This window comes from Paroedura picta, chromosome 8 (assembly GCF_049243985.1).
Source record: "Paroedura picta isolate Pp20150507F chromosome 8, Ppicta_v3.0, whole genome shotgun sequence".
Classification (NCBI taxonomy): domain Eukaryota; kingdom Metazoa; phylum Chordata; class Lepidosauria; order Squamata; family Gekkonidae; genus Paroedura; species Paroedura picta.
The window spans coordinates 6,379,652-6,397,218 of NC_135376.1; the positions used below are offsets into that span (position 1 = coordinate 6,379,652).

General features: G+C 54.3%; 1 protein-coding gene across 14 annotated transcripts in view; it reads left to right on the forward strand.

Annotated features, from left to right (window-relative positions):
• EIF4G1 (eukaryotic translation initiation factor 4 gamma 1) overlaps positions 1 to 17,567 on the forward strand; it is an 83,666-nt gene that overhangs the window by 36,491 nt on the left and 29,608 nt on the right. For 12 of the 14 annotated variants that reach the window (XM_077348223.1, XM_077348233.1, XM_077348228.1 and 9 more), the window contains 2 exons: positions 1,027 to 1,126; positions 6,859 to 6,959. In XM_077348223.1, the coding sequence (XP_077204338.1) occupies positions 1,027 to 1,126; positions 6,859 to 6,959 (201 nt within the window). Of the gene's footprint in view, positions 1 to 1,026; positions 1,127 to 6,858; positions 6,960 to 12,641; positions 12,661 to 16,927; positions 17,257 to 17,567 lie in introns of those variants that run through there. The other 2 variants (XM_077348238.1, XM_077348236.1) reach the window with 2 other exon arrangements.

Consider the following 17,567-nt stretch of genomic DNA (forward strand, 5'->3'; position numbering starts at 1 on the left):
GGCCAACAACAGGGCATAGAGGCCGAGGCCTTTTACAGAACATCAGAATAGGATCTGTTCTGCAGGATCAGACCAAGACTCCCTCTAGTCCAGCCTCTTGTCTCACCCAGGGGCCAGCCAGTTCCTCTGGAGGGCCAACCGCAGGGCAGAGAGGCCGAGGCCTTCCTAAGGACATCAGAAGAGCCCTGCTGGATCAGGCCAGTGCTTCATGCAGTGGCCAACCAGTTCCTCTGGAGGACCAACAACAAGGCAGAGAGGCCGAGGTCTTCATAAGAACATCAGAAGAAACCTGCTGGATCACACCAGGGTCCCTCTAGTCCAGCCTCCCGTCTCACACAGTGGCCAGCCAGTTCCTCTGGAGGACTAGAAACAGGGCAGAGAGGCTTTCCTGTGATGCGGCACACAAGTCACCAACATCCTCCTGTGCTCCTGGGGAGAAACGCCGGGGGCAGGAACAAGCCTACCAGTTATTAGGAGTGGGAATTTAGAGCGTCGCTCATCCTACTGTTCAGAGGGTGCGGCTCATAGCTCTCCGTACTGGGCAGATGAGTCAGCAGCTGAGCAATGCCTTCTTGTGGGCCGGTTGAGATGGATAGCAAAATAAAAGGGGGTGGGGAGTCATGCGTAGGACAAGCTGCAGGTGGTCATGCTCAGGAGAGAAGTTCGCGCTAGGAGCGGCACTTTGACGGTCTCGGGAGCTCCCCGTGCTCGGGAGAGTGGCGGAGATCATGGTTTTCCCTAAGTGGTCTCTGACCTTCAGCATCCTCATAGAATCATAGAGTTGGAAGGGGCCATACAGGCCATCTAGTCCAACCCCCTGCTCAACGCAGGATCAGCCCTAAGCATCCTAAAGCATCCAAGAAAAGTGTGTATCCAACCTTTGCTTGAAGACTCATGCGCTAGTGGCATTCCTGCTAGCTCCAATGAGGGGGCGTCACCGCAGGCACACCCCCCCTCCGGCTCGCGTGTCTCCAAGGCCTTCAAGTATGCTAACCTGCTTTCCCTTTCTCTTCTCTCCCGTCCCAGGGCCGATCTACGTACGTTGTTCCGACCCAACAGTACCCTGTTCAGCCGGGCGCCCCCAGTTTTTACCCAGGAGCCAGCCCCACGGAATTTGGCACCTACGGTAAGATTGTGGGTTACGTATCTAGGCGGACGTCGCTTGAATCGCTGGCAGATCTTGGCGGTCTGGCAGTGCATTGATTTGGGCTGATCTGGACTGGCTAGGTGAACTCCGTGTCAGTAGGAGCTAAGTAGGGTCCGTCCCAGTTGATACCCGGATGGGGGACTGCCAGGGAAGTCCAGGGTTCCTACGGAGAGGCAGACGAGGGCAAGCCAATTCAGAACATTTCTTGGCTTGAACACCCGACGGATCTTGGACGCTGAGCAGCGTCAGCTTTGGGTCGTCCTTGGAAGGGAGGTGCAGAGTGGCAGTGGGCCTCCAGCTGGAACTTACTGGTGCTTTGCGCCTCCATTTTGGGTGGAGAGGCCGTGGGCTGCCTGATGGGTGTCTGGCCATGTTTCCTGGCCCCCTTGACCGCACACATTGTTTTTGGCCGGCTTGCCCTGGCTGCTTGCCTTGGAGCAGTGCCTTCGCTCAAGTAAGCGCCAGTTCAATGGAGGAGGATTGTGCTTGCCACAGCAACCCCGAGCATGTTTATGGATTGAAAAAGAAGGCATAATTTGGAGCAGGGGGAGGGAGTGGCCTGCTAAGGAGAACAGGTGGCTGGAAGTGAGTCACTAAGGAACAGGGCAAAACAAAGGTCCCGGTTATAGCCGTCCTGGATTGGGTTGGGGCTTTCTCGTGCGTTGCCATGTACGTAAACCTCCCTGGCCTGGGAGGCTCGATCCCATCAGAGCTTGCAAGCTAAGCAGGGTCGGCCCTGGTCAATATTCGAGCGGGAGACCCCCGAAAGACGTCCAGGGTTGCTACACAGAGGTCAGGCACTGGGGAACCCCCTCTCTTTGACTGCCTTGGCCTGCATGGCCCAATCTAACCCCATCTTGTTAGATATCAGGAGCTGAGCAGGGTCGGCCCTGGTCAGGATTCAAGTGGGAGTTTGGCTAGGGCAAAACACTGCTTTCTGTCCTTCCTGACCTGGGTGGCCAAGGCCAGGGGTAGTCAACCTGTGGCCCTCCAGATGTCCATGGACTACAATTCCCATGAGCCCCTGCCAGCGTTTGCTGGCAGGGGCTCATGGGAATTGTAGTCCATGGACATCTGGAGGGCCACAGGTTGACTACCCCTGGCCTAGGCTACCCTGACCTTGTCTGATCTTGGACAGGTTTGCCTGTGCTTTAGCTCCATCGTTGCCGGCTTCTGGGCAGAAACTGTGGTTGGCCACTCGCTTTGCGTCCCAAGAGGCCGGGCCAGAAGCCACACACCCCTGATCCAGGGCGAGGCCGGTCGTGGCCAGTTCAGGGCACGGGTCTGCTCTCCACCGTGGCATAACCAGGGTTAGGCGGAGAGAAGAGGAAAGAGACGGAAAGCAGGATGAATGTGACGGTGTCACACCGCTTGAGTGTGACGGAGGCGGCATCTAAGCGAGACTGTTTACCGTGTGTCATGTGCATATGTCAGGTGTGGACAAATTCTGGCTCTCCGGATGCCCATGGACTACAGTAACCATGAGCCCCTGCCCCTCTGGGGGATGGAAAAGACCCACTTTTCTTCTTCTCTCCTCGATGGGCCTCCCATCCAAATGGTCGCCAGAACTGGCAATGAGACCATACAGTTCTGAAATTGAGTGACCTCCTTCTGTGTCTAGTATACAACTGGGTGTATCGGTCCATATAGAACTTCCTGGGATCTATGTAGAGCTGCATCCTCTTAGCTCCTGGAGCCTACCGTTAAGAAGATCGGGTGCCAGGACCTGATTTTCAAGACTTTTTGCAAATTTCGGTGGTTGGTGGGGATTTGTGTGCGTTCTGTCAAAGGAAAATTGAGCAGAAGATGCTAGTCGACGTGAATTCAATTCAGTAAGTGTGGAGTTCTACATCTGGGCCACAAGAATGAGAAGCATGCCTACTGGAATTGGGGAGATACACTTTTGAGTAGCAGTGTGTGTGAACGATATCTTGGGGTGCCTGTGGGCTGTAAGCTAAATAGAAGCAGACAGTGTGGTGTGTTGGTGAAGAGGTGTAGCAAACGAGTGTGGCAAAATGACAGGGGCAACAACTGGAAAAAAAATATCTTGGTAGTGCTGAGAAGGGAGAGAGAGGGGGCGGATGAATTCGGACCCTCTCGGAGGTCCAGGGACCTTTTTGAGGCCTGTATCTTTCTGCCGCCTCCTCTATTGGCTTGAAAGAGGATTCCTCTGGAGATCCCAGGGTCCGAACGGGCCCCCAGGAAATGGAACGATGACGCAGCAGCGTTGGGGACCCATCTGGCCAGAGGTATCTTCCTGCCGTGGAACAAGCAGAGGTCATGCCCTACGTGGGCACCACCTCCCCTTCCCTTGACACCTCCAGCCAGGTTGGGTGGGCCGCCCTTCCTCCCCTCCCCTCCCACCCCTTCTGCTTGCTTCCAGCTGGCAAGGCCCAGCTCCGAGCATCTAGCAGACTTTCTTCCCCCCCCTCCCCCCTCCCTCCCACTTCCGGATGGGCCTGTGTTGAACATTAATCTTCCCGGCCGTGCAGACTTTAGCCCCAGCTTGGCTGTGTGGCCACGGCAGCACAGCTTCTCTGGCAACTCCCCCCCCCCCCCAAACTGTCGCCTTGAGATGCATGAGGCTTTGGTCATCCTCCTTCCCCCCCCTTCCCCCTCCCCACACGGTGCTCACATGGTCACTGAGGCCCCAGAGTTATATTTAGCCTGGGCCTGTCCCCAGCGGCTCCGAAATGTGAGCCGTGGCCTCCATCCCACCCCGATCTCGCCCGTCGTCGTCGTCACCAGGTCTCCAGTCCCAAGGCGTCAGCCAGACACGGCCGCTCCCTCCCCTTTGCAGACAGGTAAGCTTGGCGGGATACGGCCCTTTCCCCGCATCCGGCCTCTCCGGAGCGCCACGACAGGGAACGCGGATCGATCCCGGGGCGCTCACATCGGGGAGGCAAGCGGGCCCGGGGCACTTAGCCGGCTTGCTGTCGTGTGACCCCGGAAGGACCCTGGCACCCCAGCGGCGAGGAAACGACGCTTTCTCCCTTGGCAAGGAGCTGCCCGGCTCCAGAAGGGAGCATAACTTTCCATGACAGCAGCTCTGACCTCGGCCTGCGTCACCGGCAGCTTGCCGAGTCGGGGCGGCAGGGGGAGGGGGGCCGTCGCTCCGCCGGTGCCACTCGGCACTTCCTCCTCGTCAGGTTTCTTGGGCCCCGTGACTCAGCATTGCCGGCGCCCTGCCTCCGCGCGCTCCAAACAGGCTCGGCTGGTCGGTGCAGCCAGGTGCTCTCGGAGGGCTGCATGGTCTGCCGCCTGCCGGCCACGGGTTACGAACCTAGAGCTGGTGGCGTTGGGAGGGGGTGGTGAGATTGCTGGGGAGACGCCCCCAGCAGTGGAGCTGGAGGGGGAGGGGCGGCCTTTGGAGATGCCCTCTGCCTCCGATTCCTCGAACCCCTCCCTCCCCTTCAAATTGGACAGCACTGATCAAGGGCACGCCACCTTATCCGGGAGCCTGCTGCATCTCTGCAGGTGGGAGCCTGGGATATATTAGGGCTCTTATTCCGCTCCTATTTACTCAGTTTGTATCCTTCTTTCCTCCCCAATGGGTACTCTAAGTGGCTTATTTTGTTTCCCTCTCTTCCATTGTATCCCCACCACAACCCTGCGAGGTAGGTTATTCTGAAAGCATGTGAGAGGCCCAAGGGCTCCCCATGAGTTTCTGTGGCAGAGGCGAGGATTCCAGACTGGGTCTCCCAAATCCTAGTCCTGCCCTCTGACCCCTACGACACACTGTCAGGGGAGAGCTGTCAGAGCAGCTGGGATTTCAAGGTTGCAAGTGGAACTCTCAGTGAAACTAATCCAAGTTCCTAGCCCTCATGGTGGAGGAGAGAAATCTCCGGATTTGTCAGCTGTGTGACCATCCCGCCATTGGGCGTCCAGGTTCTTCTTGCCACCCGATCTGCCACCCTTGTGTAGCACCCTATCTCCGGAGCTGCAAGAGCACCCAATAGCTAGGAGATTACGGAGGGTGATAGCCACTCCTCTCTAAGCGAGGGCCCGTCTCCCCTTCCCTTTAGGCTCCCATTGGGTAGGGATCGCTCGTCTTCCCACCTGTATGACAAAGTTCTGGCTGGGGGGGGGGGTTAGGCCAGCTTCATGGTAGGAGTTGCCAACCTCCAGGTGGCACCTGGAGACTCCCTGCTATTGATTTCCAGAGGACAGGGATTGTTTCCCCTGGAGTAAACGTGTGCTTTGGAGCAGGGGTAGTCAACCTGTGGTCCTCCAGATGTCCATGGACTACAATTCCCATGAGCCCCTGCCAGAGAATGCTGGCAGGGCCTCATGGGAATTGTAGTCCATGGACATCTGGAGGACCACAGGTTGACTACCCCTGCTTTGGAGGGTAAGCTCCGTGGTATTACACCCTGCTGAGGTCCTTCCCCAGGCTCCACCCCCAAAGGTTTCCATGAGTTTGGGGGCCCACAGCTGGCAACCCTATTCACAGCTCCAGCCTCCCCCTCCCTGGCAGAGGATGCTGAAGTCACAGTGCCGTGGGCTAAGCATCAGGATGGCTCTGTGGTCATTTCTTCTCCTTGCTAGTCATTTAGGCGACGTTTTCTGGTTTCTGTTGCTCTCCTTGTTCTGCGTTTACCAAGGAGGACAAGTGGGGGAGAAAGCTTGACTGGGGGGGGGGGGGAAGTCCCCTCTAAGCCTCTGCTGAGACCCAGTCTCAAAAAGGTTGAGGGTACCGAGTTGGGATAGTAGACCAGAGTTAAGGACATAAGAGAAGCCATGTTGGATCAGGCCAGTGGCCCATGCAGTCCAGCAGCCTGTGTCACACAGCGGCCAAAATCCAGGGGCCCTCAGAAGGTCCATCAGCAGGGCCTTAAGAACATGAGAGAAGCCATGTTGGATCAGGCCAATGGCCCCTCACTTTATATCTAAAAATAAATTTGCTTAAATATGTTTGGGGTGATATGACTATATATGTGATCATGTCAGCCTGCCTCCCCCCCCAAGCCGCCCAATGAGGGGCCTGGAGGGGGTGGGAAGGGGAGGGGTCCCTGGTGGGCGTGTCCACAGCTCTGCCTCCCAACCACATCCTGCAGAATCATGCCTCTCCTGGGGTTTCTGGAAGCTGGATGAATTTTCCAGGGGTTTCTTAATGCTAAAAGCGCCGCTCTGTACTCTATGGCTGCCTGGTTTGGAATGGCATTGTGGGGAGAGGGGCGAGGCAAGCCCGCGGCATTCTGGGAAGCGTGGCTCGACACCGCAGTGTGTCCACCTCTCTCTCTCTCCTTCTCCACTTCAAAGCTGCTGCCGATTGCCGCCAGCGGGGCTCGCCCCGATCCAGGTTGGGGCAGTTTGGCATTGCCTCTTAACCGGGGCGCCCTCCCGGTGGGGAAATGGGTGGCTTAGGGACGCCAGGTCTCACGGCGAAGGAATGCTGAGGTGTTGCCTGCAGAACCGGTCGCTCCAGTCTCCGGCATTCCTGGATGGGGATGGAATCGAGCGTGCCTGCCGGGAGCTTCCGACTCGGCGCACCGAAGCCGAGGTTCCCGGTGCGGAGAGGGAGCGGCGCCCGGCCACGGGGAGACTTTCCGCGGAAAGCGCCTACTTGACTTGGCCGCTCTGTTTGAGGCGCCGTGTGCCACAGCTCGGCCGTCGGCCTCTGCAAGATGCCTGGGTGCGAGGCGTGCCCCTTGGGATTCTGGGAGTCGGTAGCGCCTTGACTCACTCTGTCTCTCTCTTTGCTTCCTCAGCTGGTGCGTATTATCCCGCCCAGAGCGTGCAGCAGTTCCCTGCTGCTCAAGTCATGCTGAACCAGCAGCCGCCAATCCCGCCCAAGCGAGAACGCAAGACGGTAAGGGGGGGGGACACAGGTGTGTGTGTGGGGGGGGTGTGCGTGAGAGAGAGAATTCAAGTTTCAGTCCTCCGTAAGGTTTGATTTCTTAGATTCAGGCGAGCAGCCATGTTGGTCCGAACCTGGGCGTTGCCGGCTGGGCTCGCTCTCTCTCCTCCTCGGTCGTGGGTATAGCGGGTATTAGTCTTGGGCTGGTGTTATTTATCGTCTGTTCGCTGTGTCTTTTTGTATTGTATCGGGATGTCCTCTTAATGGGGGTTTTGATGGGATTGTTAATGAGGACCTTGTGACCCGCCACCAGCCATTTATGGGAGTGTTGGGATATAAATCACATGGTAAAGGTAAAGGTATCCACTGTGCAAGCACCGGGTCATGCCTGACCCTTGGGGTGACACCCTCCAGCGTTTTCATGGCAGACTCAATACGGGGTGGTTTGACAGTGCCTTCCCCAGTCATCACCGTTTACCCCCCAGCAAGCTGGGTACTCATTTTACCAACCTCGGAAGGATGGAAGGCTGAGTCAACCTTGCGCCGGCTGCTGGGATTGAACTCCCAGCCTCGTGGTCAGAGCTTCAGGCAGCAAGTCGGCTGCCTTACCACCCTGCGCCACAAGAGGCTCTTATAAATCACATAATAAATAAATAAGCTACAGAACAACATCCAGTGATCCCTTTAAGGCAGGCTTTCGGGAAACCCTGGAGTTTCCCAATGGCCCTGGAAGGGTTTGCTAAATGGGTAGGAGAATTCGTTTTTTAAATTTGCTAAACATTTATCTGCCAATGGTGGGCCGGGAAGGGGAGGGGCCCTGGGTGGGCCTGTACACAGCCGTGCTTCCCAACCTTCTTCCACACCATCGCACCACTTCTGGGGTTTTTCAAAACCCGAAGAATGTCTCGGGGTTTTTTCAGCAGTTAAAGTTGAGAGAGGCTGCTTTAAGATACTGGAAGGGTCTGCAGATCTCTGAAGAGACATGCAAGCTCAAGAAACCTATCCCCAGAATTAAACTTTTGTTGATCTTAAAGGGACCACTGGACTCTAGCCTTGGTCTTCATTTTGACTTGAGGATCTCATAACCTGTCTCTTGATTTTTACCTGTCAGTGGTTTTACCTCTGGTTTCTTGCTTCCAAAACTTGAAAATTCCACGCTGGCAGCTTAGATTCTAGTATCTCTGGCTTTCTCAACCAGGGTTTCAAGAAAACCTGAAGTTTTTGACAGACCTTGAATGGTTTCCCAAACGGGAATTCATTAAACCTTTTCGGGTGATATGACCCACCTCCCCCTCCCAAAATGGCCAATAATGGGCCTAGAGGGGGAGGAGGGGAGGGGCCCCGGGTGGGCGTGTCCACAGCTCTGCTTCCTGACCAAATTCTGCCCGATCGCGCCACTTCTGGGGTTTCTTGAAGCCTGAAGAACGCTTCAGCAGTTTGGTTTCCCAACAGTAAAAAATAAATGAGAAGGGCTGCAGTAACTTTCCTTCCAGGACTGTTTGCATGTTTGTGTTCCAGGAACCAAGACATACAAGATCAAAAGGCCATATTTTGTAAACCCATGCAAAAGTATTTTAAGTTCCAGTAGGGAGGTGGTGTTATGAAAGAGAAAAACTGCTTTCTCTCATGGATGCTCAAAAATAGGAACGGTCCAAGAAGCATGTCCTTCTCCCCTCCCAAAATTGGGGCGTTCAAATGCTAGGGAAAAGCCCCCCTGCAAATGGTGAGTGTGCATTGCAGGCCCCCCCCCTGTTATATCTTCAGTCTCTCTGGTACAAAGGAGTGTGACTCTGTGTGCAGAAGCCTTGGATCTCTTGCCCCTTCATCTCAGCACTTTGGCTCAGCACACCTCCCCCTTCATCTCTAGGGCACCTTTTCTTCTGTTCGCACCTCTGGGGCCATCAGCCTCTGTTGGTTTCCCACCAGCTCACTTCTGTTGAATTGGCCATCCCCGCTTTGATCTGCTTGACTGACCCGAGGCCAGGCAGGACAGAAATGCCATAAAGACATAGCTGGTGTGCCGTGGCAGCTGTAAAGGGGATTATTTTATTTTATTGTATTTTTTCACATTTATTTAGAAAGGGGATATCATCATATGGGCCAAACAATGCAGAAGAAAACGGGGGAGAAAAGCCATACAAAAAGTACAACAACGTAACAAAGAGCCACAAAAAAGCAACCACCCTGAAACTTCACATCACTGTTGCAGTTCTTATCACTATTATATTACAGGGTTAGAACAACTGGAGTTTATTATCTCTGATCTCAAGTCTCTGGTGCTTCAACGATCTGAGAGACGCTTTTAAGTCATTTGCCTTTTAATTACTTGGTGTCACGGTTAAAGGCGGCAGCTTCTAAGCTGGCGAGCTGGGTTTGATTTCCCGCTTTTCCAGATGCAGCCATCTAGTCACAGTCCTGAGAGAGCTGTTCTCACATAGTTATAATATCAGGAATCCCTCAGCCCCAGCTACCTCACAAGGTGTCTGTTGTGAGGAGAGGAAAGGAAGGTGACTGTAAGCCGCTTGGAGACTCCTTCAGGTAGTGAAAAGCGGAGTTTAAAAAAAACAACCCTTTAATGCTGTTGGTCAGTTTTTCCAGAATCATAAACTGCTTTGTATTACTTCATAAATTGTCCACTGTCCAGGTCAGGGATAGTCAAACTGCGGCCCTCCAGATGTCCATGGACTACAATTCCCAGGAGCCCCCTGCCAGCGAATGCTGGCAGGGGGCTCCTGGGAATTGTAGTCCATGGACATCTGGAGGGCCACAGTTTGACTACCCCTGGTCCAGGTATTCATTTTAGGTTGTATTTATTTTCAAATGTATATTCCACCCTTCCCTGAGGGCATTACATTCATTCATTCATTCATTCATTCATTCATTCATTCATTCATTCATTCATTCATAGCCCACCACTGCTGTACAAAGCAGCATTAGAATAAAACTGTGCTTAAAACATTTTGAACCCATCATTACATTAAAAACACTCAATGGAGCACACCGCCTTCTGTCTGGCAGGAGGGAGGGGATGGTAACATGTTTTGATGTTCGTTACCTGAGTGGGTGTACAGATGTTTGTTGTTTATGTAGAGAGGCCAAACATTACCAAATATTAATGGCAATCTTTGTAGGTTTCAGCCATAGGACTGGTGGAATAGCTCTGCCTTGTAAGCCCTGCTCTTACTCGGGAGAGCATTCCACCAGGCTGGGGCCGGGGCGGAAAAGGCCCTACCTCTGGTTGAGGCCAGGGAACCTAAAGCAGGTTTTGTGTGCTCGACTCTAAGTTTCTTTGGGGGGCCGTAATGAAGGAGGTGGTCATGCAAGTCTGCAGGTCCCAGACCCTTCAGGGCTTTGGCGATGGAAGACCAAAACCTTGAGCCTGATTCGGTCTTCAATCTGGAGTCAGTGCAGGCGGGAGAGGCCCACGCAGGGTCCCTTCTTTTGTTTGTCAGAGTTGTGCCAGAGGTGCCCAAGAAGGACCCTGGAATTGTCACAAGCCGGTAAAATCGGTCCTCTTCCACTGAATTATGTTTCCGCAGCAGTTCCGCAAAAGTTCAGACAGAAGCTTAGGTCAGAGGTTGTGGGGAGGGGCCGGGGCTCAGGAAAGAGACTCTGCTTGATGCGCAGGAGTTTCCAAGTTCCATCCCCAGCATCCCCAGTTCAAGGATTGGGTTAGTGGGTGATGTGGAAGATCTCTGCCTGAGACCCTGGAGAGCTGCTGCCAGTCTGAGTAAGCAATACCGACCTTGATGGACCAGTAGTGTGCTTGAGTTTGGCTCCTTCATACGTGTGCCTGTGTTTGCTTCATATGTTCTAGGGCAGGGGTAGTCAAACTTGCCGCCCTCCAGAGGTCCATGGACTACAATTCCCAGGAGCCCCTGCCAGCAAATGCTGGCAGGGGCTTCTGGGAATTGTAGTCTATGGATCTCTGGAGGGCCGCAGTTTGACTACCCCTGTTCTAGGGTGAAACTACATTCCAGGGCTAGCACAAAAGAATCTCGGGTTGGTGCTCTTCACCCAGCCACAATGGAATTTGGGAGCAGGTGTCAGAGTGCTCAAATTCCCAATAAGCCAAACTTCTGTATAAGCAAGTTTCTTTAATCAGGACTGAAGACATCCCAACAAGGACATTGGCAGAACTGAGGTTTACAGGTTTGAGTCGGGTATCTTAAACAGAACAGCACATCTCCACCCCCCCCCCCCACCCTCCTTGGGAATGTAGTTCACAGGAAAACGAAACACAGCAGCTACAAATGAAAACCTACAAAGGAAAACCAAAAGGTTGGTGGAGGAACAGGAGATAGAGGGGAGGGAATGGGGAGGTAAGGAATCCTTGTGGGAAGCTAGCAGCCATAAACCATAAGCAACAGAAATAATCTTGAGGTGCCAGAACAGGCAGCTGGCAAACATCACAGGGCAGGCATCTATCTTGGGGGAACCATTTATCAGGACAGAAGAACCAGGGAGATTCTGACAGTAGGTGCACACGCGCATTAAAAAATCCTTTTGAATTTGTGAATAAACACCCTGAATCAAACCTTTGCTCCGTCTACTCAGACTGGCATCAGTTCTCTAGGGTCTCTGGCCGAGGTCTTTCCCATCACCTGCTACCTGGTCCGTCTGAGATGCCAGGGATTGAACCTGGGGCCTTCTGCATGGAAAGCAAAGCCTAGATGGAGCAGTGTCCCCTTCCTAGAAAGACTTGCAAAAAAGCAGCCTTATATCGGACCACTCCATCAAAGTCAGAATTGCATAGCTCACCAGGTTCTCAAGCAAAGGTCTTTCCCATCCTGCCCATCCCGGTCCCTTTAGATGCCAGGGATTGAACCTGGGTTTTCGGCATGCCGAGCAAATGGCTGACCAATGAGCTACCTCCCTTCTCCCTAGTCATGCCTTTCTCAACTTCTTAAGCGTTGAGAAACCCCTGAAACTTGTTTTAGGCTTTGAGAAACCCCAGAAGTGATGTGATCCTACAGATCATAGTTGGGAAGCATAGCTGTGCACAGGCCTTCCTGGGACCCTCACTCTTCCACCCCCTCCAGGCCCATCATTGGCCCGTTGGCGGGTGGACCTGTCACCCGCTAAACGTTTTAACCAATTTTAAATACGTATGAAAATTAATCAACTCCCACCTGTTTGGGAAACCCTTCCAGGGCCATCGAGAAACCCCATGGGGTTCTGTGAAATCCCGGTCGACAAAGCCTGCTCTAGCTAGAGCCCCTTGAAATCCACTGTGCCCCATAAAGCCCGCTGACGTCCTCTGGGATCATCTGTAGCCACCTGCACCCAGCCCCCTGACCAGGGTGACCCTCACCCCAGCGTCCATGCCTTTAAACGAGTCACGGCTTTGTTGTCCTCCCAGCAGCACGGGGAGGTTAAAACACCCGATTGATCGCTCAGCACCTCTGCCTAATCACGGAGCGCCGTGGTTTAGGCCGGACGGACGGGGAAAGGGGCCCACCTCTGCGCGTGTTTGTGCAGCTGCTGGCCGAGGAGTGTGTGTGGCAATAGAGCGGGTCAGAGTTCAGCAGGAGACGAAAGTCCGGAATGCGGCCCAGCCCAGAACCGGGCAGTGAGGATTGTCAGCGGGAGAAGAGCTGCGAGCTGCGCATAGGCAAGAACTCCCCAGAAAATTCCATGGGCTGACTTGCACCTCGCGGCAGCAGGACGGCGGTCCCCTCGGCCCCATCCGGCTAGCGGGGGAAGCTGCCAGGTGAGAGGGGAGCAAGGGAATGACACTCCATCACCTTGGGGAAAGAAACGGTTTTGGGGAGCAGCTTCTCCTTCCGGGGCCTCTCCCTCTGCCCCGGTGGGGAGGGCGCATCCTTCCAAGAGAGAAGGGGCCTGGAGCAAGCCGCAGGATTGGCAAGAATGGCAGGGCCACTTTGGTTGTAGCACGCTGGAATGGAGCCCCCTTCTAGAAGCAGCCCACCGGGACAGCTCCTATTGCTCTTTATCGCGTGGCATGTGTGTTGTGTAGTCAGAAATGTTTTTGGTGGTGGTGGGGATCATTTGGGCATGAAATTGGGGTCCCCATAGGTGGGCAGGAAATGGTGAGTGCCTGCCTTGTGCAGGGGGTTGGACTAGATGACCCTGGAGGTCCCTTCCAACTCTAGGATTCTATGGTCCAAGATTTGTCCGGCAGCCAAGCAAAGGGACATTGGGAAGTGGTTTGCTGTTGCCTGCCTCCACGTCATAGCCCCTAGAGCACGGGTAGTCAAAATGCTGGCAGGTGCTCATGGGAATTGTAGTCCATGGACATCTGGAGGGCCGCAGTTTGACTACCCCTGCCCTAGAGTGCCTTGGAGGCCTCCCTTCCAGATCCCAGCCACGGTGGAACTTGCTTAGCTTCCGAGAGTTTCTTGGGCTATCCAGGTCAGCGGTTGGGACAGCATTTTATGAATGGCCTTGGTTCTAGGCTGGCCTGCTCTTGAGTAGGGAAATTCCTGGAGATTTGGGGGGAGGGGTAGAGTTTGGGGAGGAGAGGAGGTTGAGCGGGGACATGGTGGTTCTCTTGAAGGATTTGAAAGGTTGTCACTTAGAAGAGGGCAGGGAGCGATGCCTGTTGGCAGCAGAGGAGACGACCCTCAGAAATGGGTTTAAACTGTGTGCAGAATGATATCATCTAGATCTGGGGTAGTCAAACTGTGGCCCTCCAGATGTCCATGGACTACAATTCCCAGAAGCCCCTGCCAGCGAATGCTGGCAGGAGCTTCTGGAAATTGTAGTCCATGGACATCTGGAGGGCCGCAGTTTGACTACCCCTGATCTAGATATCCAGACAGAATTTTAATTCAGCAGTGGAACTGGCTGCCTAAGGAGGCGGGGAGCTCCCTCTCATTGGTGGTCTTCAAGTGGCAGCTGAGGAGATCCTTCTCCTGGAAGCTTTAGGCATTGAGCAGGGGGCGGGGCCAGATCTCTTGTATGGCCTTTCCAACTCTAGGATTCCAGGAACTTTGGTGGGGCACAGTGAAATAAAGGCAATTCTCCAAAGGAGCCTTATTCTCCAGGGCAATCTCATCTCCACCTGGAGATTAGCAACCCTACTTTGTGCTTGGGAGCCCTGCTGGACCAGACCAGGTGTCCGTCTAGACCAGCATCCTGTCTCATCCAGTGGCCAGCCAGTTCCTCTGGAGGGCCAGCCACAGGGCAGAGAGGCCAAGGCCTTCATACAGACATCAGGAGAGCCCTGCTGGTCCCTCTAGTCCAGCATCCTGCCTCACTCAGGGACCAACCGGTTCCCCTGGAGAGCCAACAACAAAGCAGAGAGGCCAAGAACTTCCCCTAATGTTGCCTTCTGTCTCTGGGCTTCAGAGGCTTTGTGCTTGGAGGTTCCCCTCAGTCTTTGTGACTATTAGCCATTGATATACACCTCATTCCCCCCAATGAATATAATTCCCTTTGAGAGCTTTTTCCTCTTGAGAATAGTTTCAGAGGGCGAGCCACATTGGTGTGCAGACCAGCAAGATTCTTTGGAGTCTTCCAGAGTCAAACCTCCCCTCATCGGATACATGACAGCCTGGAGGTCTCTGAGTCCTTAACTCGGTTACCACGAGAGCTCCACAGGTCTCAGTGTTGAGAAATAGGTATTGCAAAGAAGGAGACATTTCCAGTGGCACGCCGTCACTAGGGAAATAGAGGGACACATGGTCCCTCCCTGCATGGCTCTTGCTTTATGCACTCAGATGTGGCATGACGGTCATTGTTGCAATCCCTTTGGCTATGGGAGTCGAGCACCTCTTGCCCCGTCCACCCCAGCACAGAGCACACGCTGAAATTATGCCTGTCATGGAATGAGATGGGGAAAATGGGCCGTCCCATCGCAAACTGCAAATAGGAGTCAGTTTCTTGGGGAAAGGGGGCTCTCCTGTGCAAAAATAAAAAGGCAAGCATTGAATTAGGATATCGGAGGACTGGAGTGCGACCTCCTTGAGAGAGGAGAATAATCCAGACATTTCACTTCCTACTAGAGATTCCCCTGCAGCTCCTCAAGATTCCCCTGCAGGCAGGAATGTCTGTGTTTCTAATAGTGATCTCTGGCCCCCATCTGCGGATAGCTAAACCTGCAGCTTGGGGCCACATGCAAACTTGGGGGATCGGATAAGGGAACAATCTGAAATCTTATCAAAATTTATCTGCGGTGTGTGTGTGTTATTCCCCCCAGGATAAAAAAGCCAGGCTCCAAGGTGAGTGGCGGGGCATTAAATTGTGCAGGTTCTGCAGAGGCAGGGGAGATGGGATTCTCCCAATTCCCCCCCCCCCCTGTGAGTTTAGTGCCACTGCCATTTAATGCCTAAATTGGGAGGTACTTTTCAATGCCCATGGCATGTCCTGGTCCAGGAAGCACGTGGCGCATGCGTTGCGCAGTAACACGAGGCTCGCTGTGTATTATACTGTACCCCTGGAGTTGGCTGGAGAAGAGGGTCAAGGATCCTCGGAATTGCATCGCTAGCTGTGAAAACCCGTCTGGCGGCCTCCGGAATGATTGCAGCTATTAGAGCGAAGCAGTTAAAGGCAGCGCATTGTGTAAGCCACTCAAAACAAAAACACCGGCGCTGGCACATGACCGGTCACAGCCCTGTTGTCGTCTTTGTGTTTTTCCGCTACTGTCGGTGCAGCTGCGTAAATCAGAGACCGGCACTTAAGGCCGCTTAGCGTTTGTGAGAGGTTTTGACACCCCCTTTGATGAATGCGAATAAACATAGGCTGGATACGCCCCCCTCCCTCTTTCCCCACTTATACGCATAGAGCCCGGTAGAACCTTTCTGGGCTGTTGGCAGCTGTTGGACTTGGAAGCAGTTATTTATTTCCCATGACAAAGGGGCTGATCTTGCCAGTGGGAGGGTGGGTGTGTCTGGGGTCATGCGTACGCCATTGGTAATTCTGGCATGATTATGTGGCATTGGCTGCTTTGCAGTCGGGGTCTCATTGGGCATGACCCCTTGTAGGCTGTGGGAAAGAATGTGGCAAGTCACGCAACATGCTGGAACTTCACAGTCCCCCTCCCCTGCTCTTTCCCCCCTGGCCCTGGCCTGTGCCCACAGGATGTCATCCAAGTGGAATCATTGTGAAATATTTGGCAGCCCCGATGAACAGAAGATGGGCAGGTTGCGTGTTTAGACTCCTCCTTTTCAAACCCATCTTTGCCAGTGGGGGTCCTTTCCACTCAGAAGGGAGCGCATTGCAAAAGCTTCATGTCACCATGTTTTCCCGGCCACGTGGATTTTGAACTTGGTCTTTGATTCCCCATACAGCAGGGGTAGTCAAACTGCGGCCCTCCAGATGTCCATGGGCTACAATTCCCACGACATTTCCGCCAAAGACAACCTTTCTCAACTTTATTACCCCTGAAAACCCCCCGAAATATTCTTCAGGCTTCGAGAAACCACAGAAGTTGCCCAATCGTGCAGAATATGCTTGGGAAGCAGAGCTGTGGACACGCCCACCCGGGGTGCCTCCCCTTCTCACCCCTTCTAGGCCCATCATTGACCGTTTGGGGAGCGATTGCGGGGAGGTTGACATGTCCATATACAAGCATATAGTCTGATAAATGTTAACAAATCATTAAAACATGTAAAAAATTAACTAACTCCCACCCATTCAGGAAACCCTTCCAGGACCACCACGATAACCCTGGTTGAGATAGCCTGGCCTCACCAGAGCTAGCCAATGAGCCTGCACATCTCCCGGGGCATTGTGACATGCGCTGGCACACGTCAGAATGCATGGACCATCTTACTGGGAAAGGAGGGGTGTTCGGGGCTGTGCCGTTGGAGAACAGGAAACAACTGGTTTATCTCGGGCGTCCTGCCCTGCCAGGGCGCAGAGACCTTCTCCCTCGGCTGCAGTGCCCCGGCCGAGATCGGAGACGTGGCTCGGCGCAGGCTTTGCCCAGCCCGACTTTCTTGGCTCAACTGCTGCATCCAGACCTGCCCAACAGAGCTTGCTTGTGACCTCATCGGCCGCTGCTAAGGATCTGCCTCTCCCCTGGCTTTCTCCCCCTCCCCCCCTTGGGCAGCCAGCCACCCACCCTGGGCGCTCAGGGCCAGGAGGAAGAGGCGGCTGCTTCCTCCTGGCCTCGGCCCCGTGGTAGGGCGGAAGGCAGGGAAGAAGGCGGGGCCAGGGGAGTTCACCATTCCGGGGACGAAATGGCAGCCAGCTTCCACGCGGTGCGCTCCTTGCCATGGGCGGTGTGAGGTCTTTGCCGAGCACGAGTCGTCCGAGGGTGCGCGCCAGCCCCCGCACGGAGGACCACCGGAAGCTGGACAGACCCATTCCCTGCTGTCCGCCTCCCAGGTTCCCAGAGCCTGTAAGATTTGGGCAGGGGAGGGCGGGGCTTGGGAATGGAGAGGTGGCTGCAAAAGGCGGCCAGGCAAATCTGCGGCGGAGAGGCCTCCGAAGGGCCACGAAGCCCCATGGTTGACCCAGTGTGGATGCCCAGAGCTCTGATTTTGAGCGGGGTCAGCCCTGGTCAGTGCTTGGATGGGTGACCAGCAAGGAAACCCACACAAATGCAGGCCATAGGAAACTCTCTTTGTTCTTCTCTTGCCTTAAAGTTTCATAAGCTAAGTTGGTAGAGCTGGTAGGGTGTGCCATCAAAAATGAAATATGAGTATCTTG